Here is a 20,411-nt window from a genome sequence, read left to right on the forward strand (position 1 = left end):
CCCTGCCACTTGCAGCATGGTGAACATAATGTATGTTTTATGTACTTTTTATGGGTTGTACTTATAAGTATGGGTTGTACTTTGACCAAACTGCGGGAGGCAGTGGAAGACAGAAGTGCCTGGCATGCTTTGGTCCATGGGGTCACAAAGAGTCGGACACGATTAAATGACTAAACAACAACAACATGAGTTGTACTTAGATTGCATTGAAATCAGATAAGTTGTGACTTTCAAGTTTCATTGATTTCAGTGGTAGCTAAGTGGGACTAACATGGAAACAACCCTGGGTATTGATGCAAAGTATGCATTAAATCATGACATGGGCTGCAACTAAAAGGCATCTAACAAGTGTAAAAAGAAGGTTTCCCAAATGTACCAAAAACATTCCTTACCTGGGGCACCATTTGATCTCTGGTTAACCCTGGGAGGGAGGTTTATGGCCCAGAATTCTTTTGTAGAAATGTAAAGAAACTGAAGGTACTTTTTACCACCTTTGGTGGACGTGCCCGAAGATTAAGGCTTTCTGGGAAATGATATTTAATGAAATGAAAAAGGTGCTTAAATGTACTTTCCCTAAGAAACCAGAGGCCTTTCTCTTGGGCATTGTCGGCCAATTGGTGCCAAAGAAAGATAGAACTTTTTTTATGTACGCCACCACAGCAGCAAGAGTACTCATCGCAAAGCATTGGAAGACTCAAGATCTACCCACTCTGGAAGAATGGCAGATGAAGGTGATAGACTATATGGGACTGGCTGAAATGACTGGCAGAATCCATAACCAGGGGAAAGAGACGGCGGAAGAAGACTGGAAGAAATTTAAAATCTATCTTAAGAAACATTGTAAAACTAATGAAAGCTAAAATGTCGAGGTTTTAGGAAAAAAGGGGCTTACAGCTGTAAAAGATTAAGTAAAAGAAAAGAATAAGGGAAAAATGTGATAAAACTAAAAGCTAGGATTTGCTGAAATAAGTTTGGAAATTGGGATGTAGAAAGGGGAGGTATGGGGAAGTCGGCAAAGTAAGGTTTAAGAAAAAGGGATATGAAATTATACATGTTTGTTTGTGTACTTGTTTGTTTGTAGTGTGTACTGTTTGTGTTTATAAAAACTGTGAAAAACCAATAAAATTTTTATAAAAAACACAAACAAAATTCTTTTGTAGAGGAAGCATTTTTCTATGGAGGGGCATTCACACTGTCTCAACTAGCCCTAGGAAATTGCTAGCATCTTCTAGAAGGATGCTGGGGGATTTCTCTGTTTACTAGACTAGCCTAATCTAATTTCATACCTACTAAGAAGGCAAATCCTGGATTAACCTGGCCTGGCAAGGAGGGGATCACGAAGGCAGCTTCAGCGTGTTGTTTTCCCAGCACATTGGAGAAGGTGACAAGGACCGGGACAATATCTCTGCCTCCCAAAGGGGTCTGGGCAGAGAAGAATTTCTGCTCAATTTTCTAGAGTCAGTTGGACATTAGTACCATCAATATAGATTGGGAGTAGAAGTGGGTCTGTTGCAGCAAGGCATTGTAAAGCCATCTAAGGAGTTCTCCGGAAAAGAAAGCCGCTAGCAGCTCTGCCATGGAGGAAACGTATCTACTTAACGTGGAAGGAGTCAAGAAAAAGATTTTACATGGCGGTTACGGTCCGTTGCCAGATTTCAAAGATGGGAGCAAGGTAAATGGCTGCAAGCATAGAAACCATTAAAAATGGGTAAATAGGATCATAGGAAGATGTCTTACACCATGCCAACTTGTCTCATCTAGGTCATGGTTGCCGATATACTGAGTTGCAATGGCTCTCCCAAGGTTTTGGACAGGAGACTTTCAATCCCAGCTGGAGGTGCTGGGTACTTAAATAGGGACCTTTTGCATGCTAAGCATGTGCTCTGCCCCTGAGCTAGAGCTCTTCAGCAGTTATTAGCAATTATGGCTAAATTGGAGACAGTATACCCTGAATTTGAGTGGCTGGGGTTTGGCAGCATGGAAGAGCAATTGCTTTCATGTTCTGCTTATGGGTTTCCTGGATGCATGTTGCTGGCCACTGTTGGAAATGGGTGCTGGATTAGGTGGGCCTTTGATCTGATTCAGCAGGTAATTGATTCTTAGGTAATTAGGTAAAAAGATGGGCAGCAGAAGGGTTGACCTGGAACACTCCTCTGCCTTCTGTCTCTTCTGACTACTGGCTTTAGAAAGCTGTTTTTCAGTTGCAGAAGTAAAGCACACAGTAATAAGGCAGTGAATCATTTTCAGTTGTATAATATGCCTAACTTCTATAGAGCTGTGGAGGCTAAGCGCTGTGTCAGGTGCTAGCCCTATTCCAAGTAGACCCATTGTAATTAAATGACCTACTCTCAGTAGGACTAGCAGCCCTACATATTTAAGTTCCTGTCCTATCTTTCAGTTATGTGCTTTTGGAATTATGACACTCATTTGCTATTGGTTAGCAGTTCGAAAGCACGTCAAAGTGCAAGTAGATAAATAGGTACCACTCTGGCGGGAAGATAAACGGCGTTTCTGTATGCTTCTCTGGTTTCACCAGAAGCGGCATATTCATGCTGGCTACATGACCTGCAAAAACTCTGCGGACAAATGTTGGCTCCCTCGGCCAGTAAAGCGAGGTGAGTGCCGCAACCTCAGAGTCGTTTGTGACTGGACTTAACTGTCAGGGGTCCTTTACCTTTAAAGGACAAAAATTCCCACATAGGAAGAGGAAACTGAGCAGAGTCCCATTCAATGGGGGGAGGCAATAAATAATTGCCCCAGAACACTGTGGAAGGCAAAGCAAAGGTGGTTCTGAACTTCCAGAGGTTTAGATTTGAGCTGACTAGAGTCCTAACCATTATTAACTTTAGTTTGCCTTTGATCCAGATCACATTCCACTTCCAGACGCTAAAAGACAACTTTGAGAGAACGGTGATAGATGACAGCCGGGGCCCTGGCATCCCCATGGAGATTATTGTGGGGAAGATGTTCAAAATCGAGGTGTGGGAGACCCTTCTAACTTCCATGCGGATCGGCGAGGTGGCAGAGTTCTGGTGTGATGCTATTGTGAGTGTGCAATTGTGTCAGGCATACCCTGAACGCATGAAATTGTCAAGTTCATGCCTACCCTAATTAGCAGAAAGTTATTTGCAATTGACTATCAAGCACCTGGTACCCTTCAGATGTTGTTGAACTCCAACTCCCATCTTCCCCAGCTAGCATGGCCAGTGGCCAAGGAAAATGGGAGTTGTAGTCCGTCAACATCTGGAGAACACCACAGTGGCTATCCTAAAATATGCTCACAACCTCCCATCATTTGATCTAGCTATCCAGATTCACTAAAATAGTTCCCCAGACTCCACCTTTTCAAAGTCTCTGGAACGTAGGAATCTCCCTTATACCGTGCCAAATTATTGGTCCCTCTGACCCAATACAGTCTATGTTTAACTGGCTACGTATCTCCAGGGTCTTGGGAACAAAATGGTCTTTCCCATCACCAGCTACTTTATTATCTTAATTTGAAATCTAACCCTACCCTAAGCATGTAATGCAAGAACTCTACCACTGAACTACATGCCTCATCAATCAATTTCCTTTTATCAAGTGCCTCTTGCGATAGATTCTGGAGTAAAGCAGGGATGGAAAATTGCAAAGGGTTTTGGACTTGAGGAGGCGGGGCGGGCTGTGGGTTCAAATACCTATTAACTTGCCTCTCGCCTTCAGGCCTTGGGCAAATTTCTGTTTCTTATTGTGAGTTGACTATGGGCTATTTCCAGGCCACCTGTATACTGAACATCCATCCTGATTTGTTTCCATGGAGATTAAATAGCCAACATTGTCTAATGAACTTTTGTTCTGACTTGTTTGTGAGGAGGTTAGATGCTGCTGCATCAAAGCGAGTGTTATCCAGCACTTCCCAGTGCATCTTACCCTCACTTTCCTGATCACAAAAATTCTTTTTTTTTGGGGGGGGGGAGTGGCCTTGTTGTGCAAGACCGCTCTCCCCCACTCCCCAATCCATTATAGTTGCACAATCTGAATTTGCCAGTGACTTGATCCTGTCCCAAAATAGCAATAGTCTGGAAGTGTCCTAAGAGAATGCCAATGACCTAGCCTGACGCTTGGGAGCAGGATGGGCTACGTTGTGCCTTTTTATGCTAAGATAATACAGATCCTAAGGGACATGGGTGGCCCTATGGGCTAAACCACTGAGCCTAGGATTTGCCGATCAGAAGGTTGGCAGTTTGAATCCCTGCAATGGGGTGAGTTCCCATTGCTCAGTCCCAGCTCCTGCCAACCTAGCAGTTCGAAAGCGCGTCAAAGTGCAAGTAGATAAATAGATACCGCTCTGGCGGGAAGTTAAATGGAATTTCTGTGCACTGCTCTGGTTTCACCAGAAGTGGCTTACTCATGCTGGCCACATGACCCAGAAGTTGTACGCCGGCTCCCTCGGCCAGTAAAGTGAGATGAGCGCCGCAACCCCAGAGTCGTCTGCAACTGGACCTAATGGTCAGGGGTTCCTTTACCTTTAATGCAGATCCTACATTAAGGAAAAAATATCATCTTCCCTCTTGGACATCTGATTGTAGCACATCACATTTCCCATGCAAGGCCCTGTATGCTCTCTGCCCCAGTCTTATGGTTGCCTTCTTTGCAATTTCAGCACACGGGAATGTACGCCTTGGTCTCCAAGGGCATGAGGAAAATTGCCGAGGGCAAGGACCCTCTGGAGGGCCAGAAACATCGCTGTGGGATGGGCAACATGTTTGATTACTACACCACAGGCCACGCAGACCTGGATGAACTGCAGCAGACGCCACAGCCCCTTATTTTCATTATGGAGCTGTTCAAAGTGAGTGGGAGAATCAGAAGGAAACTACAGTTCCGTTGCGTAACGTGCCGTTGCCACCATCTATCTCATCAATGGATGATTATTTATGACCTTTATATTCCCCTTTCCTCCAAAGGAGGTCGATTGCTTTATCACACCCTCCCCCCCCCTTTTACCCTCACAACACCCCTGTGAAGTAGCCTGGGAGATAGCAGCTGCCCATGGACACTCTGTGAACACCACGGCTGCGTGGGGATTTGAGCCTCCCAGCCCACTGTTCCCCAGGCCTAATCCAGCATCATTCTGGCTACTACATGCCACTGACATGGCACTCAGTGCCAATGAGTACCAGTTTGTGCCCAGCTGTGTCAGATGCAAAAGCTTTTTGTGGATTCTACCACCGCAGTTGGAGGGAAGAAGCATTCCTGCCCAAATCACCCTCTCACCCACCCCAAGGTCCTTGCACTTTGAAAACTGGCTCGTCAGAGAAAAGGGTTCAACTTACCTCATCCCTGATGTGCTGTTTTCCTATTGTCAGCCTGCCTATGCACAGCATACGTTTTCAGAAAGCCTTGTCCAGGTGCTTCCACCATCTGCTGTGAACTGGGTGGTGACTTAGTAAGCGGACCTTCTCTGCTGCAGCTCCCTCAGAAATCTTTGTACTGGGAGGTCCAGGGACAGATATTAGAGCTGTCCACATGCACTGGGTGCTGAGTCAATGGGGGTGCCATCTCAAAGCTAGCCCTGGTGATCATCCAATGTTTATTGGATGGATTTTCCTCCTAAATTGATTTTTGAATTCTGAATTTATTGTTATTCATGTTTTATATTGTATTTTATACTGTTTTTTGTTGCATCAATTAAGTGTTTTAAATCTGTTATTAGCCGCCCTGAGCCCGGTTTTTTGAACCAGGAAGGGCGGGATATAAATAAAATTTTATTATTATGATTATTATTAAAGCTGGGTAAGCAAGGCACTGGGCTTTTGGGGAGGAGGTGTGAAGCTCTGGTAGGATCCTAGTCTTCTCACCTCGTTCCCAAAGCCTAGCTAGCACTTTCCCAGTTTTCAGCACCAAAAAGGAGATGGCGCAGAATGTGGGAATTCCCCTCTTGCAGGTGTCCTAGTATGGAACCCCTGTGTAAGTGGGGGTTCCCCTGTAATAACTGTGGTTTTCTATCCTATCTAGGTAGAGGATCCCTCTTCCTACAAGCGGGATACGTGGGCCATGAACAACGAGGAGAAGCTGCTGGCTGTGCCAAAGTTGCACACGGAGGGTAACCGACTGGTCCTTTCCAGGAAATTCAAGGAAGCGGCAGAGAAATACCAGGAAGCTATCATCTGCTTGCGCAATATCCAGGCCAAGGTAAGAGTTGGGTGGAGATAAAATAAAAAAGTAATTGATTTAAAATATGTTGGCTATAAACAGGCTGCCTGTCTCCATATTTGACTGCCTGTAGAGTAGGACTTTCTGTTGTTACCATCTAAGGCAAGCAGGGTAGTTGCCCAGGACAGGGTCTTCTCAGTGGTGTCCCCTTCAATTATGAAATGCTCTCTCCAGAGATTCCAGTAGTAGATAGGTAGCCGTGTTGGTCTGCCATAGTCAAAATAAAAAAATTCCTTCCAGTAGCACCTTAAAGACCAACTAAGTTAGTTCTTGGTATGAGCTTTCGTGTGCATGCACACTTCTTCAGATACACTGAAACAGAAGTTGCCAGATCCTTCTATATAGTGAGAAGGTGGGGACAAAGACATTGGATTCTTATCTCATTATACATGACTAAGCCATTTCTCACCTTCTCACCCCTTGCCTTTTCCTGTAAGACCTATTACAGTCGTTAAGAGTCGTCAACAGGCTCATCTCAGCTATCTGCCAATCTCCCATTCCCACCACCCTTCTGAGTAATACCCCTCCCCACCTTCTCACTATATAGAAGGATCTGGCAACTTCTGTTTCAGTGTATCTGAAGAAGTGTGCATGCACACGAAAGCTCATACCAAGAACTAACTTAGTTGGTCTTTAAGGTGCTACTGGAAGGAATTTTTTTATTTTGACTATGGCAGACCAACACGGCTACCTATCTACTACTGGAACCATGGAAGGCACCACATTGAGCCGCATGAAATGGAAGTCCATCAACCTCAGTGTATCTGAAGAAGTGTGCATGCACACGAAAGCTCATACCAAGAACTAACTTAGTTGGTCTTTAAGGTGCTACTGGAAGGAATTTTTTTTATTTTCTCTCCAGAGAGGTCTGCTTGGTGTGTTTTTTGTCGTTTTCTTGGCACCATGTAAAGACCATTGCAGCAGCAACAACAACAAAATATCCCAGGCCTTTTAGGCAAAATGTTAGTTCCATTGATTGTTTCACATGGCTTTTAAGATCTTGCCGCCATTCCAATGTTTGGGTTTAGTTAGATATTTTTTATTTGCATTGTTCTTTTCTAAAAATTGTTTTGCATTTCCTTCTCATATGAATTGTTTCTATGATTTTTTATTTAAAAATCAAAAGGTGGTATAAATATGTATAATCAGAACCATGAAGCAAGGAGAAGAACCCGCCTCAGGCAGCAGAAGTGCAGGAGGCGGTGCTCTACCTGATCTACTACTTCTGCCACTGCCGGAGAGAGGGAAGCTTTGTAGCACATGGCACTGCTCACCTTCCCTGCCCCTGGATAGAGGAGCTGAGTGTTGACACTTTGAGGAGCAACCCAGCTCCCGCCTAATTTGGTGAGAGCTGGGGCACGAAGGCGGCAGAAGTTGTTGGACTCCAACTCCCATCAGCTCATGTCAGAATAGCCCTGCGGTGCAAGATGGTGGTGGAATTTGTAGTGCAACAGCCCCTGGAGGGCCAAAGGTTCTCCCATCCCTACAATATGGACCATAATGAAGGTTTTGAACATGGGTAGGCAAACTAAGGCCCAGGGGCCGGATCCGGCCCAATCGCTTTCTAAATCTGGACCACGGACAGTCCAGGAATCAGCGTGTTTTTACATGAGTAGAATGTGTGCTTTTATTTAATATGCATCTCTGTGTTATTTGTGGGGCATAGGAATTCGTGTCCCCCCGCCCTTCAAAATATAGTCCGGCCCCCCACAAGGTCTGAGGGACAGTGGACCTGCTGAAAAAGTTTGCTGACCCCTGGTTTTGAATGTCCAGTGTTGGACTATATTCTTGGACCACTCATTCCCCATGAAGGACTTAGCATGTCTGCTGTCTTGCCACCCCTAAAGTTAAGCTGTATTTCACCTGGCCGCTGTCTAGATCACCTGGGGATCCATTTTTAAGCTATTCTGAGCTCTCTGTGAGAAAGAGGTGGATGCAAATAAATCGTTTTGTTAATTAGCTAGGTGTTCTCTTTTGCCATGAACGAGCTTGTTGGCCTCCATGTCTCTGGTGTAGGCTGCTGTGCCCCACCCTGAACACTGGCTGCAATGCAGGGAGTCTCTGTCTCTTAGTGCACTATTCCAAACCTTACCTGGAGATGCTGGTGATGGAACCTGGGACCAGCATGCAAAACCTGCAAAGTGGGTGCCTTTACCACTAAGCTACAACTCTTCTCCAAACCCACCATCTTGTTCTTTGCTGGGTTTCTCCACAGGAGAAGCCGTGGGATGAAGACTGGATGAAGCTGGAGAATCTCATTACACCTCTTGTGCTGAACTACTGTCAGTGCCAGCTGGAGTTGGGGGAGTATTATGAGGTGCTGGAGCACACAACCGACCTCCTGCAGAAGAACAATGGTGAGTGGTTCCTTCAGCTCGCTACTTGCAGAACCCTCCTCTATCCTTTTCTGCATGTGCCAGGGCCCTACATTGCATGAGCATAGAGATGTGCTCCAGCGTTCCTCCTGTTGCCCCGAGACTACACATCTCACATAACATACAATTTTATTGGCCACCCTGAAAACATCAATGACCAATGCAATTACTTGGGCAGTTTGTTAAGACTGGGTGAGCTCACACGCTTTGTTCCTTTGAGTTATTTATGCTTCCAAAAAGAGCAAAGCAAACATTCGATACTAGTTTAGATGCATCCAACTGACATGCAATCACTGACGCACAGGTCCTTTTGGAAGAAGGCAGAAGGGGGTGGAATAAGGGTGGAGCGGGGTGCACTTATGCACGCCCTGCCAATGTGTGCAGGGGCCGGGAACAGAAACCCTGTGCAAAATAGTCACTGTCTGTATCAATAGCCTGCTTTTGCAGTCTTGAGGTCTAGATCATCAATATTATTATTAATTAAAGTTGGGGTTTTGAGAACACAGTGTTCCACGCTACTTACCAAATTATTCATGCATAGTGATTGTGAAACCACAAGGTTCAGCACTGGTTCCAGGTTTTGGGGTGCTGTTGGGCAAGATGCTTTGGTGGGGTCTCCTCCCTCCATGAGTCCATCTCTTCCTTCCCACGATCACAAGTGTCACATGATCAGCACAGCAACAAGGCTCCCTAGCAGGAGTGGGGAAGCGCAGGCCTAGGGGCCAAATACAGCTGGATTCTTTGAAACGGAATGTAAACTCAGCTGAAGTCTTTCTCCCAATGTGCAGGAGGAGGAGAGTGGGAGCATGTGAGCCCAGGGCTGGATTCCAACTCCAATCAGCACGTTTAATGGCCAGGGAAGATGGGAGTTGTGGGCAGCAGCATTTGGAGCACCACAAGTTCTTTAGCTTTAGTTTCAGCATTATGTGTGATCCTACCCCATTGTGTCTCAGTGAATAACTGAGGAGGAAACATCAACAGTTGAGTTTGGTTTTATTGACCCATCGCCATCTGGCAATTTTACACAAGGCTACTGGTACCTCTGAGAGAGAGAGAGAGAGAGAGAGAGAGAGAGAGAGAGAGAGAGAGAGAGATTTAGGCTGTTTATACACCATACATTTAAAGCACACACCCCTGCAAGTAATTATTGTTAAGGGTGCTGTTAATTTTAGCTCTGTGTTATAATAATTTTAAGGTCCCAAATATGGAATATTCATAAATGTACACATATCTAAATATATGAACCGTGTGTCTGAAATAGTACGGGAGAGCAATCCTGAAGCCATTTTGTCTCTCCCAAATTACTTCAAATATTCCTCTGCAGTAAGGGAGGCAAAGAGAGAAAGCCTTGCCATTGTCTTTTTGCTTGCAAATCCTGTCTTAAGGGTACATTTGTGTATGAATAGGGTGAGCCTGTGGCCTAAAGTATTAACCATCACAAAAGAAAGGCCAGGCTGCCCAGGTAATACAATCAGTGACCATTATCAGGTAGGTAGGATTTCTGCTGTAGACCGCCTCTTTCTGTGATGTATGTATGGTGTTTAGGGGTAGTGGTCTTGGGGTACAGCGTGGGCAATTTCAAAAGGCCTTGTGAACTATTGTTCAGGGTTGCCCTCCCTCCTGCGCGTGGTGGGTTGCAATGGTTCGTGAATAAAGCTCAGGCTTACTAGCCGCTTTATTTCTCAATATACTCTGCTATTTTCTCCTACCGATAGGGCTCTGTATGGGCTCCGGAATGCCCCATAAGGGAAAGGGAGCAGTTTTTCTTAAAACATCTGTAAGGGGTGAGCAACAATTCCCAGTATTCTTTGGTGGGAGGAACTGCGCTTTAAATGTATGTTGTGTACACAGTCATTGTGTAACCCAAGTGGCCTGACTTCAGTCTCATGTGGTCCACTCAGATGACAACGTAAGAAACACCCTATCCTTACATGGCTCGGGAAAGCAGAATACTGAGAGCGGTGGCTTTTAACTCTGTAATTTATTAGATTTGTATATGAGAGCTAGCAAACCAACTGACTTTGTTCTTTTGCTAGAAAATGTCAAGGCTTATTTCAAACGGGCTAAAGCCCATGCTGCTGTCTGGAATGAAAAGGAGGCCCGAACAGACTTTTTGAGGGTGGCCCACCTGGATCCATCGCTGACTGCTGCTGTGAGGAAAGAATTGAAGCTCTTGGGGGAGAGGATGAGGAAGAAGCACGTAGAAGACCGCAAGAAGTACAAAGATCTCTTCCAGCAGCCTCCTCCTAAAGGAGAAACTGAGGGGAGAGCAATGGAGGAGACAGAAAAGCTGTCAGATTCTAGCCTCGGCCCACAAACAGAGGAAAAGAATCAAGAAACCCTGAGGCCTGAGAGAGGAAGAGAAGAAGGGAGATGGATGGGTGCAACAGAAGCAACAGAAGAAACAGAGCACGGGAACTTAGCAGAGAAAGAGGATGGACTCCTAATGAAGACAGGCGAAATGGACAAAGAGGACATCACCCCTCAGAAAGTGAGGGAAGAGGAAATGGGAAATAAAGATAAAGGAATGATGGAGAGTCATTCTGGAGATGACCTGACAGGCTGTGAAACCTCTGGAAGCAAGGAACAGTTAGAGTTCGGGCAGTGGAAGCTTGAAGAACAGAGGGGGAAAGTGGAAGAGATTAATTCTGGGGCTTGGGATCAAAACAGAGAAGTGGATTTTCCAGTGCTGGAGGAAAAGGACGCAGAAAGAAGAGCCGTCCCTGGGAGCTCTGGGAAGGAATTAGGGGGAGTTGCAGGAAACCATGTGAACAGCAACGTACGGGAAGGGTTCATTAAAGGACCTTGTGAGACTGGAGTGGGCATTGGAACAGAGAACTTCCCAAGAGAGACGGAAGGATATGAAGAAAGTTGTGGGAAACGGGAAGCCCAAACTGTTGAATTGCCAGGGGTACAGGGTGATAAGGGCTTTGGAGCAAAGGATGCCAAGGATGGGGTTATAGTGGAGAGCCCTCAGGAAAGTAGTGAAAAAGATGACTTCCAAATCTTTCAGGAAGCATCAAAGACAGAAACAAGTGTGTCAACAGAACCGAGAGAAAAGGTCAGTTCTGACTTGGAAACTTGTGGTGGGCCAAGAAAGGAGAATTCTGCTAGAGAGGAGGAGGAACCTAAAGAAGAAACAAAATTGGAAGAGAAAAGAAGAGAAGATAATGGTCATTCTATTCCAGAAGAGGAGACACGTTGCTGTGAAGCAGGCCCAGAGCATTGTGAGGGAGAGGCAGACCCAGAAGACTTTAAAAGAGTGGCAACTGGTGATTATGTGAAAATAACATTAGATGTTAGGGCCAAGGAAGTGATAAGCCTCGAATCACAGCATGCCAGAGAAGAGGGGGGTGGCCACAGAGAGGTGGCTAGATGTAGGGAGGGAGGAAGTGAAGTTGGTGACAGATCTAGGCTGTGCAAAGATGCACAAGGAGATGAAGTAGACCAAGAATGGTTCAAGGCAGAAATAAGCTTCAAAGCTGATGATCTGGAGATGGGAATGAGAGGGGAGGATTCCAAGACAGAGCAAGCAGATCTGCAAGTTAGGGGGGAAGAGCCAGTAGCGAAAACAGGCAGGGAAGCAGAACTGATTGTGGGGCAAGACTCTCTATGGGGCAACAGTGAGGTGTCAAGAAAGGAGGATGGAGATATTTCATTGGCCACCCACTGCAGAGGAGACAAAAGTGAAGTGCTGGAGTTGACTGGATCTGGAGCAATGGGTGAGCTGAACATTTCTACCCTGAGACAACACAACCTGATGAAAGAGGAAACCCAGTGAGGAGACAGAGAGTCAGGTATGAAAAATAGTGGGTTGTAGAATCAGTTGCTAAGGTCTAGGGCAGAGCTTTCCAAACTGTGTCACGACATGTTAGTGTGTTGGCTGCAGTGTGCTCCTCCCAGGGCTGGAAAGGGGGTAATTTAACCTCCAGTTTGCTAATAAAACTGAATTACTGTTGCAAAATGATGCGTTTCTTTAAAAAAGTGTGTCACCAACATAAAAAGTTTGGAAAGCTCTGGTCTGTGGTGATATTGGGGAGCAGGGTCAGAGTGAAAATGTGCTAGCTAATGATCTTTGACGTGGCCAGCTCATCTTGTTGAGAACAGGCAAGTCAGGGTCTGGTGTAGTAATCAAAGGCTCAAGGAGGGAGCAGCCATTGCATCTACACCTAAGAAAATAAGCATGCTTGCCCCTTCTTGGGTCTGCTGGTATTCTCTTCAGTTTCCTTCCTCAACTGAAGAATTGTCTGCAAAAAAGTGCTATACAGAGTCATCGTCTCATCCTCATTCAGCCACTGCACGTGTACTCAGAAAATAAACCTCCTCTTTGCCACCATAGGCAAAGTCTAAAATTTCAGATGGAAGCTAGAGATGGGTTATGATTTCCATCTCCCTGCCCCAAAGATTCTTTGCAGATTTTTTAAAAAATTGTATTGTGCTATAGCTGTACAGTGCTAGAGAACTCATTTATGAGGCATCCAATGAATAGAAATAAAGTTGAAGATGTTTGGAGAAAGGGATTGGTGCTTTTGGTGGTGTTGATTATTCTTGCTGTTGCCCTGGCAAACAGGTTTTGCATTTGGTCAGAGAAGACAGGGAGGGTATTTAAAAATGCACGAATGCAAGGTTAACGGGATCCTCAGCATTTGCAGGACACTGCTCCTCAGTGTCATCTGCTTATCCTCATCCCGTAAGTACAGTATGTGGCATCTCCTAAAAGGTAAAGGGGTAAAGGGACCCTGACTGTTAGGTCCAGTCACAGATGACTCTGGGGTTGCGGCACTCATCTCGCTTTACAGGCCAAGGGAGTCGGCGTTTGTCCGCTCCACAGACAGTTTTTCCAGGTCATGTGGCCAGCATGACTAAGCCGCTTCTGGCGCAACGGAACAGTGACACCAGAGCAGCACACGGAAATGCCGTTTACCTTCCCACCTATTTATCTACTTGCACTTTTTGGCATGCTTTTGATCTGCTAGGTTGGCAGGAGCTAGACCAAGCAACGGGAGCTCACCCCGTTGCAGGGATTTGAACCGCCAACCTTTTGATCGGCAAGGTCAAGGCTCAGTGGTTTATACCACAGCGCAACCTGCGTCCCTGAATGGCATCTCCTAGATATAGCTTAAAATCTGCCATTTTAACTTTTCCACGGTGCCTTCTAGTGTAGCTAAGGCATTGAGGGAAATATTGAAACGTTGATATCCCAGACAAAACTTTTGGTGGTATTAATCTGCAGTGCAACAAGTGGAAGAAAACAAGGACAAATGGAAGTTTTTTGGGGGGAATCTTTTTAAAGCATTTTTTTCCAGGCCACAGGCAAAGAAGGAACATAAAAAAAGAACCTTGTGCTTTTCTCAAGAAAGGGGAAATTCCTCCAAAACAAAAAAATGAAGCAACACAGCACTTCAGATACAAATTTATTCTTTTTTCCCAAAGCAGAAATGGAAAAGACTTGAGTGAAGACAGCACATTGTAACCAGCCATTATTAGTTCTGCTCCCTTTAGAAAAAAACCCCTCATTGCTCATTGTGTCCCTTTCAATTGCTTCGACAGAGATGAACACCCACCCACACCCCAGTGACCAAGCTGCAGTCCTTCTATGTGAAGAGCTAGGAAAGCGATGAGCAAAATTCCTGGGAGTAGGCAGCAGAGAGGAAATCTCTTGTTATTTGCAGTGGGAAGTTGCAACACTAATGAACAGGGTTCTGGGTTCCCAATGTTATTCAGAAAGTGGGATGGGGTGGCGGGGAGAACTAATAATGAAAGTGTAAGATTGAGGGATCCACCACATGCTACAGAGCAATTGTCCTTTTCAGGACAATTTTCAGGCCTCTCACCATATTAGTTTCTGTCTCTTATTGGCACACTGGAAAATAAATTATATATACTTCAAATGCAACACAAATTCTGCCAAGTGCAATAGGCAACTGCAATTCCTCCAATGCTAGGGGCAAAGGCACAGGACTTAAGGTTTTACTTTCTGATAAGTAAATTGGTTGGCTTAATGTGTAAATTAGCTTGGGTGATGGTTCATAAAATTTAAGAATAATGCTGCAATACTATAAATACAAACAAAAGAATCAAGAACCTACACATCCTAGCAGTGTAGAAAGCGATCAGATTAAACAACAAAAGTTTCTTAATATGGCCTACTAACAATATAGTCCGCATTCTGTCTTCGGCCACTGCAGACGAGATGAAGGAAGAGCACCGAGGGGTAAATAAGACCAGTTGGATGAATGAGTGGGCTTCTCTGCCTTGTAAGAACTGGGTGGAAGATGGGATTTGGGTATGTGCTGCTCTCTCCACGCTTCTGACTGAAAAACTGCCCCACCACAAATTACCTGTTCTATAGAAGAGTTAAAGGTTAAAAGTAGGGAAAAGAAAGAAAGTACAAGGCAGTCACGTCTTGCGTGGGGGTACATTCCAGGGATGGCATGTATATGCAAAAATGCATATACACAAACCACCCCCTTGGAACCGCCCACACACAATTTTATGTTCCAGAGCCTGCATGCTAAATGGACCGACACCCCCCCCCCCAGCTTGGTAAGCAAGTCTGAGAGCTTAAAAGCCCTTTCCGCATCAGGAAAACCCTGTGCAAAAAGAACATTTAAGCTCTCTGCCTCCCATGCATTTAATTTGTTTGATTTCAACCAGCTGGCCTTCAACTGTGTAAAGTTGAAATCACACATGTTAAACACACATAAGCTGTGAGTTACCTGTACTTATTTTACATAACAAGGCGATTCTACCTAATTCACACTTTCCAAACCCACATGAGAACTGAAACACAGCTGTCCTTCAGAAGTTGCACTTCCTCAAATGCATTCCTCAAGCCATGTAACATGTACAAAAAAATGCACTATATCATGGTAAAATGTCCATTAATAATGCATATATAAAAATTCAAGAATATAACATATCCCAAAATGCATTATATTAGGGCAAATTGCTTTGCAAAAATGTGTATATTACACAAAATGTACTCAAATATATTAGAGAACCTTTGGACATCATATGCTGATGAGTTTTCACATGGAGTTATTTAAAAAAGAAATTACAAGCTGATGTGGGAAAACGAGAAACTGAAGAAGATTTGTTGATTTCCTAGTTGAAAGCCCCATTCTTCCTTTGCATCTGACTACCCATGAGTGTGGATTTGCCATTTGTCAATATCCTGGTTTTGTGGGCTAACGTGGGTACCAAGCCCCTGATCATATACAATATCAGCACTTAACTCACATACAGTAGTTCCATAATGACAGGACTTTGGGACCTAAGCCCAGGGTTTCATTCATCAGAAAGAAACAGGAGGGCTGGGTTTACCATATTTTAAAGTAAAACAATATACCGTACATTCCCCAAGCCCACCCTGTTCTCTTTGAATGCCATGATCATTACGTCCAAGACTTAAAATTGCTTAGCTTGCACTGCAGCTCATGTGCCACTTTAGGAAAAGGAAACATGCTTCTCACCTCAAGAAAGGAACACTATGTGTTCCTTCAAAAACATGAAAAGAGGAAACACAGGACACAGATTTCCTCCTCTCAGCAGATCATGTAAGCCAAGGCAGGGATAGGGAATCTGTGGGTCTCCAAATATTGGATTCCAGCTCTCATCAGTCTCAGCCAGCTTGGCCAGTGATCAAGGGTGATGAGAGCAAATCACTGACGGTGCACAGGTTCTCAATCTCTGTCCTAACCTCTCCTTCTTGCTAGTTTGAGTAACTACATGACCCCTGGGGATCTCCACCTAAGGCCCAATTCCAAAGTGGAGTTTCAGTTTCTTTCAAAACTAAGATGGCATGTGGTGTTTGTTTTATTTTAAAATACAATTCAGAAACAACTACAGTGGTACCTCGGGTTACAGATGCTTCAGGTTACAGACGCTTCAAGTTACAGACTCCGCTAACCCAGAAATAGTACCTCGGGTTAAGAACTTTGCTTCAGGATGAGAACAAAAATCACTCAGCGGCGGTGCAGGGGAAGGTCCCATTAGCTAAAGTGGTAACTCAGGTTAAGAACAGTTTCGGGTTAAGAACAGACCTCCAGAATGAATTAAGTTCTTAACCAGAGGTACCACTGTACAATGGTGATTTCTGCCAGGCTTTTTAGAGGTTCAACCATCAAACCAGAGTATTTCCTTGGGAGGAAGAATTGGCATATGCCTGCTAAGAACATTCTTGGCCTAGACTTAAAGGTCCACCATTACAGAATATTTAACAGAATGCTCTTTCTCATGCTTTAAATCATGCTCATACAGTATAACTGGCAGTGCCTACAATGCCGATGGCCTAAAAAACCCACTTCCTTCTACAGCTACTGTGTGACACAAATCAGCCCACTTTGTTTAGTATTTTCCTCATCTTCTTGGGAGCCTACAAGATTCTCAACAGCCAACATGCTGTAGCAGTCCACTAACATAAACCCCACACAAATTTATGACAACGTGCTACAACAACCCTCACAACCTACAATGCTTTCAGCACATGTGACATTCCTTACAATCCATAAATGCTGGTAAATTACATTGTGACCCATAGCACCACCAGCCTTGGACTTCGCAAAACCCATTCTATAACTTGCATTTTTAAGGGATTGTGTTCAGCCATTTAGCAATACTGCTACTTGAAAGTTGAGGCAGACCTCAAACGTATAACTATCTTTTTTAGTTTTTGAGGTAGCAGCTTTGACTGTGTATATACTCTGCAAGCAACACCCACAAAGAACCAGCCACGGACATGATATACAACACTGAATGCAGCAAAAGGCAAAGGCTTAAATCTAAACTAGATTCCACACACTGTCTTTGCTTACAATTTACTGCCCACTGTTAATCGCCTTTTACCATAGATTAGCACCTTTAACCAACAAACATAGGTTTAGGGAATAGTTCCCTACACTAGAACACTTCCATTAGTTGTCATGAGCTGCCTTTTCCCTTGTAAATTTGTCACCTGCATCCCCAAAACACAGCCTATCATAGACACCAGCTTCAGGGGATCCTGCAATCCCAGTTGATTCTACTGGATCCCCAGTGCCCAACTAGGGGATAAATCCTGAGTGAATAGGCCATGACTGTGACGTTTATATGCCCCTCCCTAAAGAGGAGAGGTGAGAAATTTTCAAGTTTAAATGGGAAACTTGTGGTGTACAACAACCTTGTGCCAAGACTGCTCTTGGAATGGCCCAGGTCTGTCAACACAGCACCCAAGCGGTTTCTGCAGCATCAGAAGATTTGGGCTACATGAAAGGCATAGTATGCTTTGTGCTAATCCGGTGTGTTTGGGATTAGAATGGGAACTGCACAAATCAAGGCCATATCACTGAGAGCTGACCTTAATGGCAGTGGTTTCCAATGTTTTTTTTTTTTTGGCCATGCCTCTCTGTTTCTTTTCTTTTGTCTTGTAGCCTATGGGAAATGCAGAACATCTGGTGCCGTTGCTATCTCAGTCCGGGAAATGAGCCACATTCCATAACTTTCTCTCAGTTGGAGATATGGAGGCAGCAGTTCCACCGTAGCAATTGCTAACCAAGGAAAGAGCCTTGAGCTGCCTGATCAACAACAGCCCAGATTTAAAAATTCCCCCAATGTTAAAATGATTATGGGATCACACTAGCTTAAATCTAAGCGACCCAGCCTAACTAGAGGCCTAACTATTCAGACGCCAGTCCTTCTGAATAGTTGCAATCTACCTGAAAGGAAATGGGGACACCTGTTTATTTTCCAACATAACTAGCTGTGCTGCTGAGCGCAGTTCAAAAGAAGTCATTTTTTGGTCACTCAGAAGCGCAGACATACTATGCTTTCAAGTGCTTCTGCAACTGAATATTTTGTACTGCATTTGACCTGTGTGACTTGGTTAAGACCACTATGCATAGGAAGCTCAAGGTAGCAGCTATCCATATGCTTCTTAAGTTTGCCACACACAAATTGATCTAAAGAGGGAGGGACTGGACCCCGTAGCACAATGCGTAAATAAACTCTATAGATGCCAACAGATTCTGACTCCCAACCACCTTTGTTTGCAGGAGGTCACTCAGGTGGAGATTATTCCAACTCCAAAAGGAAGCAGGCAGGCCTAGGCTCTTTGGAAGCAGCTGCTGGGGCAAAGAGAAGAGAGGGAGCTGCCTCCCATCACATAAAAAAGCAGATTTCAGAACAGAGCAGAACTGCAAATCCAAAGTAAACACATAACAAGGAATTAGAATTTAATGCATGAGGAAGTCCATTACAGTGCTTAAATACAATATATATAATATGTATTTATATATTATGTATATATATAAATATGTAAATTAAAACAATAAGGCTCTCTGTTATAAAGCTTCTCTCACATAAGGCTGCTGTTACTGCCATTGGAACAATAAGTTTTAAAGCCTGCTCCTCTCCCTCATTTTCCCATGAGATTTAATCTGGGCCTTGTCTCCTCCTCCCACTGACCTTGGAAGATATGGAGGTACCCGGGCGCTTGCAAGTTCCTTTTGCAACATACCAATTCTTCTGTGTTTTTTTATTATTATTATAAAGGTTTTGGATTTCTTCCCAGCTTAAAGGTTCTTCATGGTTTATTGGTCACTGTTAGACAATTCCAGTCCCCATAAAACCACCATCCTGTGAAGGCCACAGATCATTTCACTTGGCCAAAATCCACCATAGGCGACTTCCTGACTCAACCCCAAAATTGGCCCAGAAAAAGTGACAGTCCACAACACAAACTGTAGAGGGTGGGGGGAAGCTATTAATGTCAGTTTGTAGTTTGCACAGAAAGGCACCACCATGTGCCCTTGTTTCCTTCCTTTCAGAGTTCCTTGAATCTAGACATGTGTCAACATCCAGTTTTGACCTCATCTGGATTTGGGGTACGTAACCCTGGATTGCCCTTCCAAAGGAAATGCTCTGTAGATACACCAAGGAGTGCTCTCCTGGAAGGATTCTGGTGAGCTTCTGCTGAGGGTGTCCCCTTAAGGATCCGAGTGAAGTCTGTCACACAGAGGGGAGGAGAGAGGAAGGGAGAGTAGCAGCTGCTGAGGAACTGGTTAGACAAAGCCTCTCACTTGCAGGAGGTGTTAGATAAGGGAAGTCGGACCTGAAAGAGAAAACAAAACAGGGTCGCATCCAGTGGAATATGTGCCTGCTGGATTCATGTTATAAAGGTTGTCTCCAGATTGTCTTTTTTTTTTTTTAATGAGAGGGACTCACTGGCATACCAGAAATCTGGGTTTGTGCAATTCATGAATTAAAGCCCTCTGGTGTAACAAAACCGTTATCACACACACAAACACCCTCAAAATTGGACTGCTTGCAGCTAGGAAAGAGATGGGTAAATGCACTAAAAAATATGGGACAACGATCAGTTAGCAGGAAGATGTATAACCTCCATGCAAACAAATAAAGATGAATGCACATTGTTGTATAACCTCCCCACAAACAGATCAGGATGAATGTTCAATAAACAGGTTGCCTGGAGAAGCCCAAGGATATTCAGAGTTATACCCGGAGGCAGTTTGGAGAGTGGAGGTGTTAAGGGCTTGTTTATATGTGTATACATGTACAGACAATTTGGGTTTGATAATAGTGCTAGTAAGTTGTGTTGATCCCCCACCCTGTAATGTTTTGCACCCTTCTTCGTTTTTAGCACAGAAATTAGTATCTCAAGACAACAGGCGTAAAAACTTTTCACAAAATGCTACTTGGTAAGTCTATAAGGCTTATAGACAAACATTTAAGGAAAAAGCAGGCATGCACACAATCTGATTATATTCACAGTGGAGCTTAGTTAAATCACCCATCCCACCCACAATTTACACCCATCCATATAGTTTTCTGTGTCGCATAAAG

The 20,411-nt window shown here is 44.4% G+C and overlaps 2 protein-coding genes and 1 long non-coding RNA gene across 11 annotated transcripts in view; 1 reads left to right on the forward strand and 2 right to left on the reverse strand.

Annotated features, from left to right (window-relative positions):
* The first annotated feature begins 1,150 nt into the window (after nt 1-1,150).
* Nucleotides 1,151-18,672, forward strand: LOC308578844 (uncharacterized protein). 2 transcript variants are annotated; one of them, XM_081179413.1, is made up of 7 exons: nt 1,151-1,672; nt 2,866-3,045; nt 4,643-4,831; nt 5,998-6,174; nt 8,411-8,552; nt 10,607-12,367; nt 18,602-18,672. In XM_081179413.1, the coding sequence occupies exons 1-6, from the start codon at nt 1,577-1,579 to the stop codon at nt 12,349-12,351; spliced, it is 2,529 nt and encodes an 842-aa protein (XP_081035539.1). In that variant the 5' UTR covers nt 1,151-1,576; the 3' UTR covers nt 12,352-12,367; nt 18,602-18,672. The 2 variants fall into 2 exon arrangements, with proteins under 2 accessions (XP_081035539.1, XP_081035538.1); XM_081179412.1 differs by lacking the exon at nt 18,602-18,672 and having other exon boundaries at nt 10,607-13,090.
* LOC308578890 lies at nt 13,972-18,661 on the reverse strand. Its single transcript, XR_014004180.1, has 2 exons — nt 18,302-18,661; nt 13,972-18,246 (listed from the first exon to the last, which is right to left on the reverse strand). It is a non-coding gene; the product is annotated as an uncharacterized lncRNA (long non-coding RNA).
* Nucleotides 18,673-18,756: 84 nt separating the features above from the next.
* The window catches only part of DRP2 (dystrophin related protein 2), a 60,924-nt gene continuing 59,269 nt past the window's right edge, over nt 18,757-20,411 (reverse strand). For all 8 annotated transcript variants that reach the window (XM_081179399.1, XM_081179400.1, XM_081179406.1 and 5 more), the window contains one exon: nt 18,757-19,659. Coding sequence is in view for 1 of the 8 variants with exons in the window: in XM_081179402.1 (XP_081035528.1) it covers nt 19,640-19,659 (20 nt within the window). In the remaining 7 variants the exon portion in view is untranslated. The remainder of the gene's footprint in view (nt 19,660-20,411) is intronic.

Source organism: Podarcis bocagei, assembly GCF_964188305.1.
Source record: "Podarcis bocagei genome assembly, chromosome: Z".
Classification (NCBI taxonomy): domain Eukaryota; kingdom Metazoa; phylum Chordata; class Lepidosauria; order Squamata; family Lacertidae; genus Podarcis; species Podarcis bocagei.

Coding starts and splice junctions, on each gene's coding strand:
- LOC308578844 (XM_081179413.1), top strand. CDS start 1,577: ATGGAGGAAACGTATCTACTTAACGTGGAAGGAGTCAAGAAAAAGATT. Junction 1,673..2,865: donor ATTTCAAAGATGGGAGCAAG/GTAAATGGCTGC, acceptor CCTTTGATCCAG/ATCACATTCCACTTCCAGAC. Junction 8,553..10,606: donor CCTCCTGCAGAAGAACAATG/GTGAGTGGTTCC, acceptor TTCTTTTGCTAG/AAAATGTCAAGGCTTATTTC.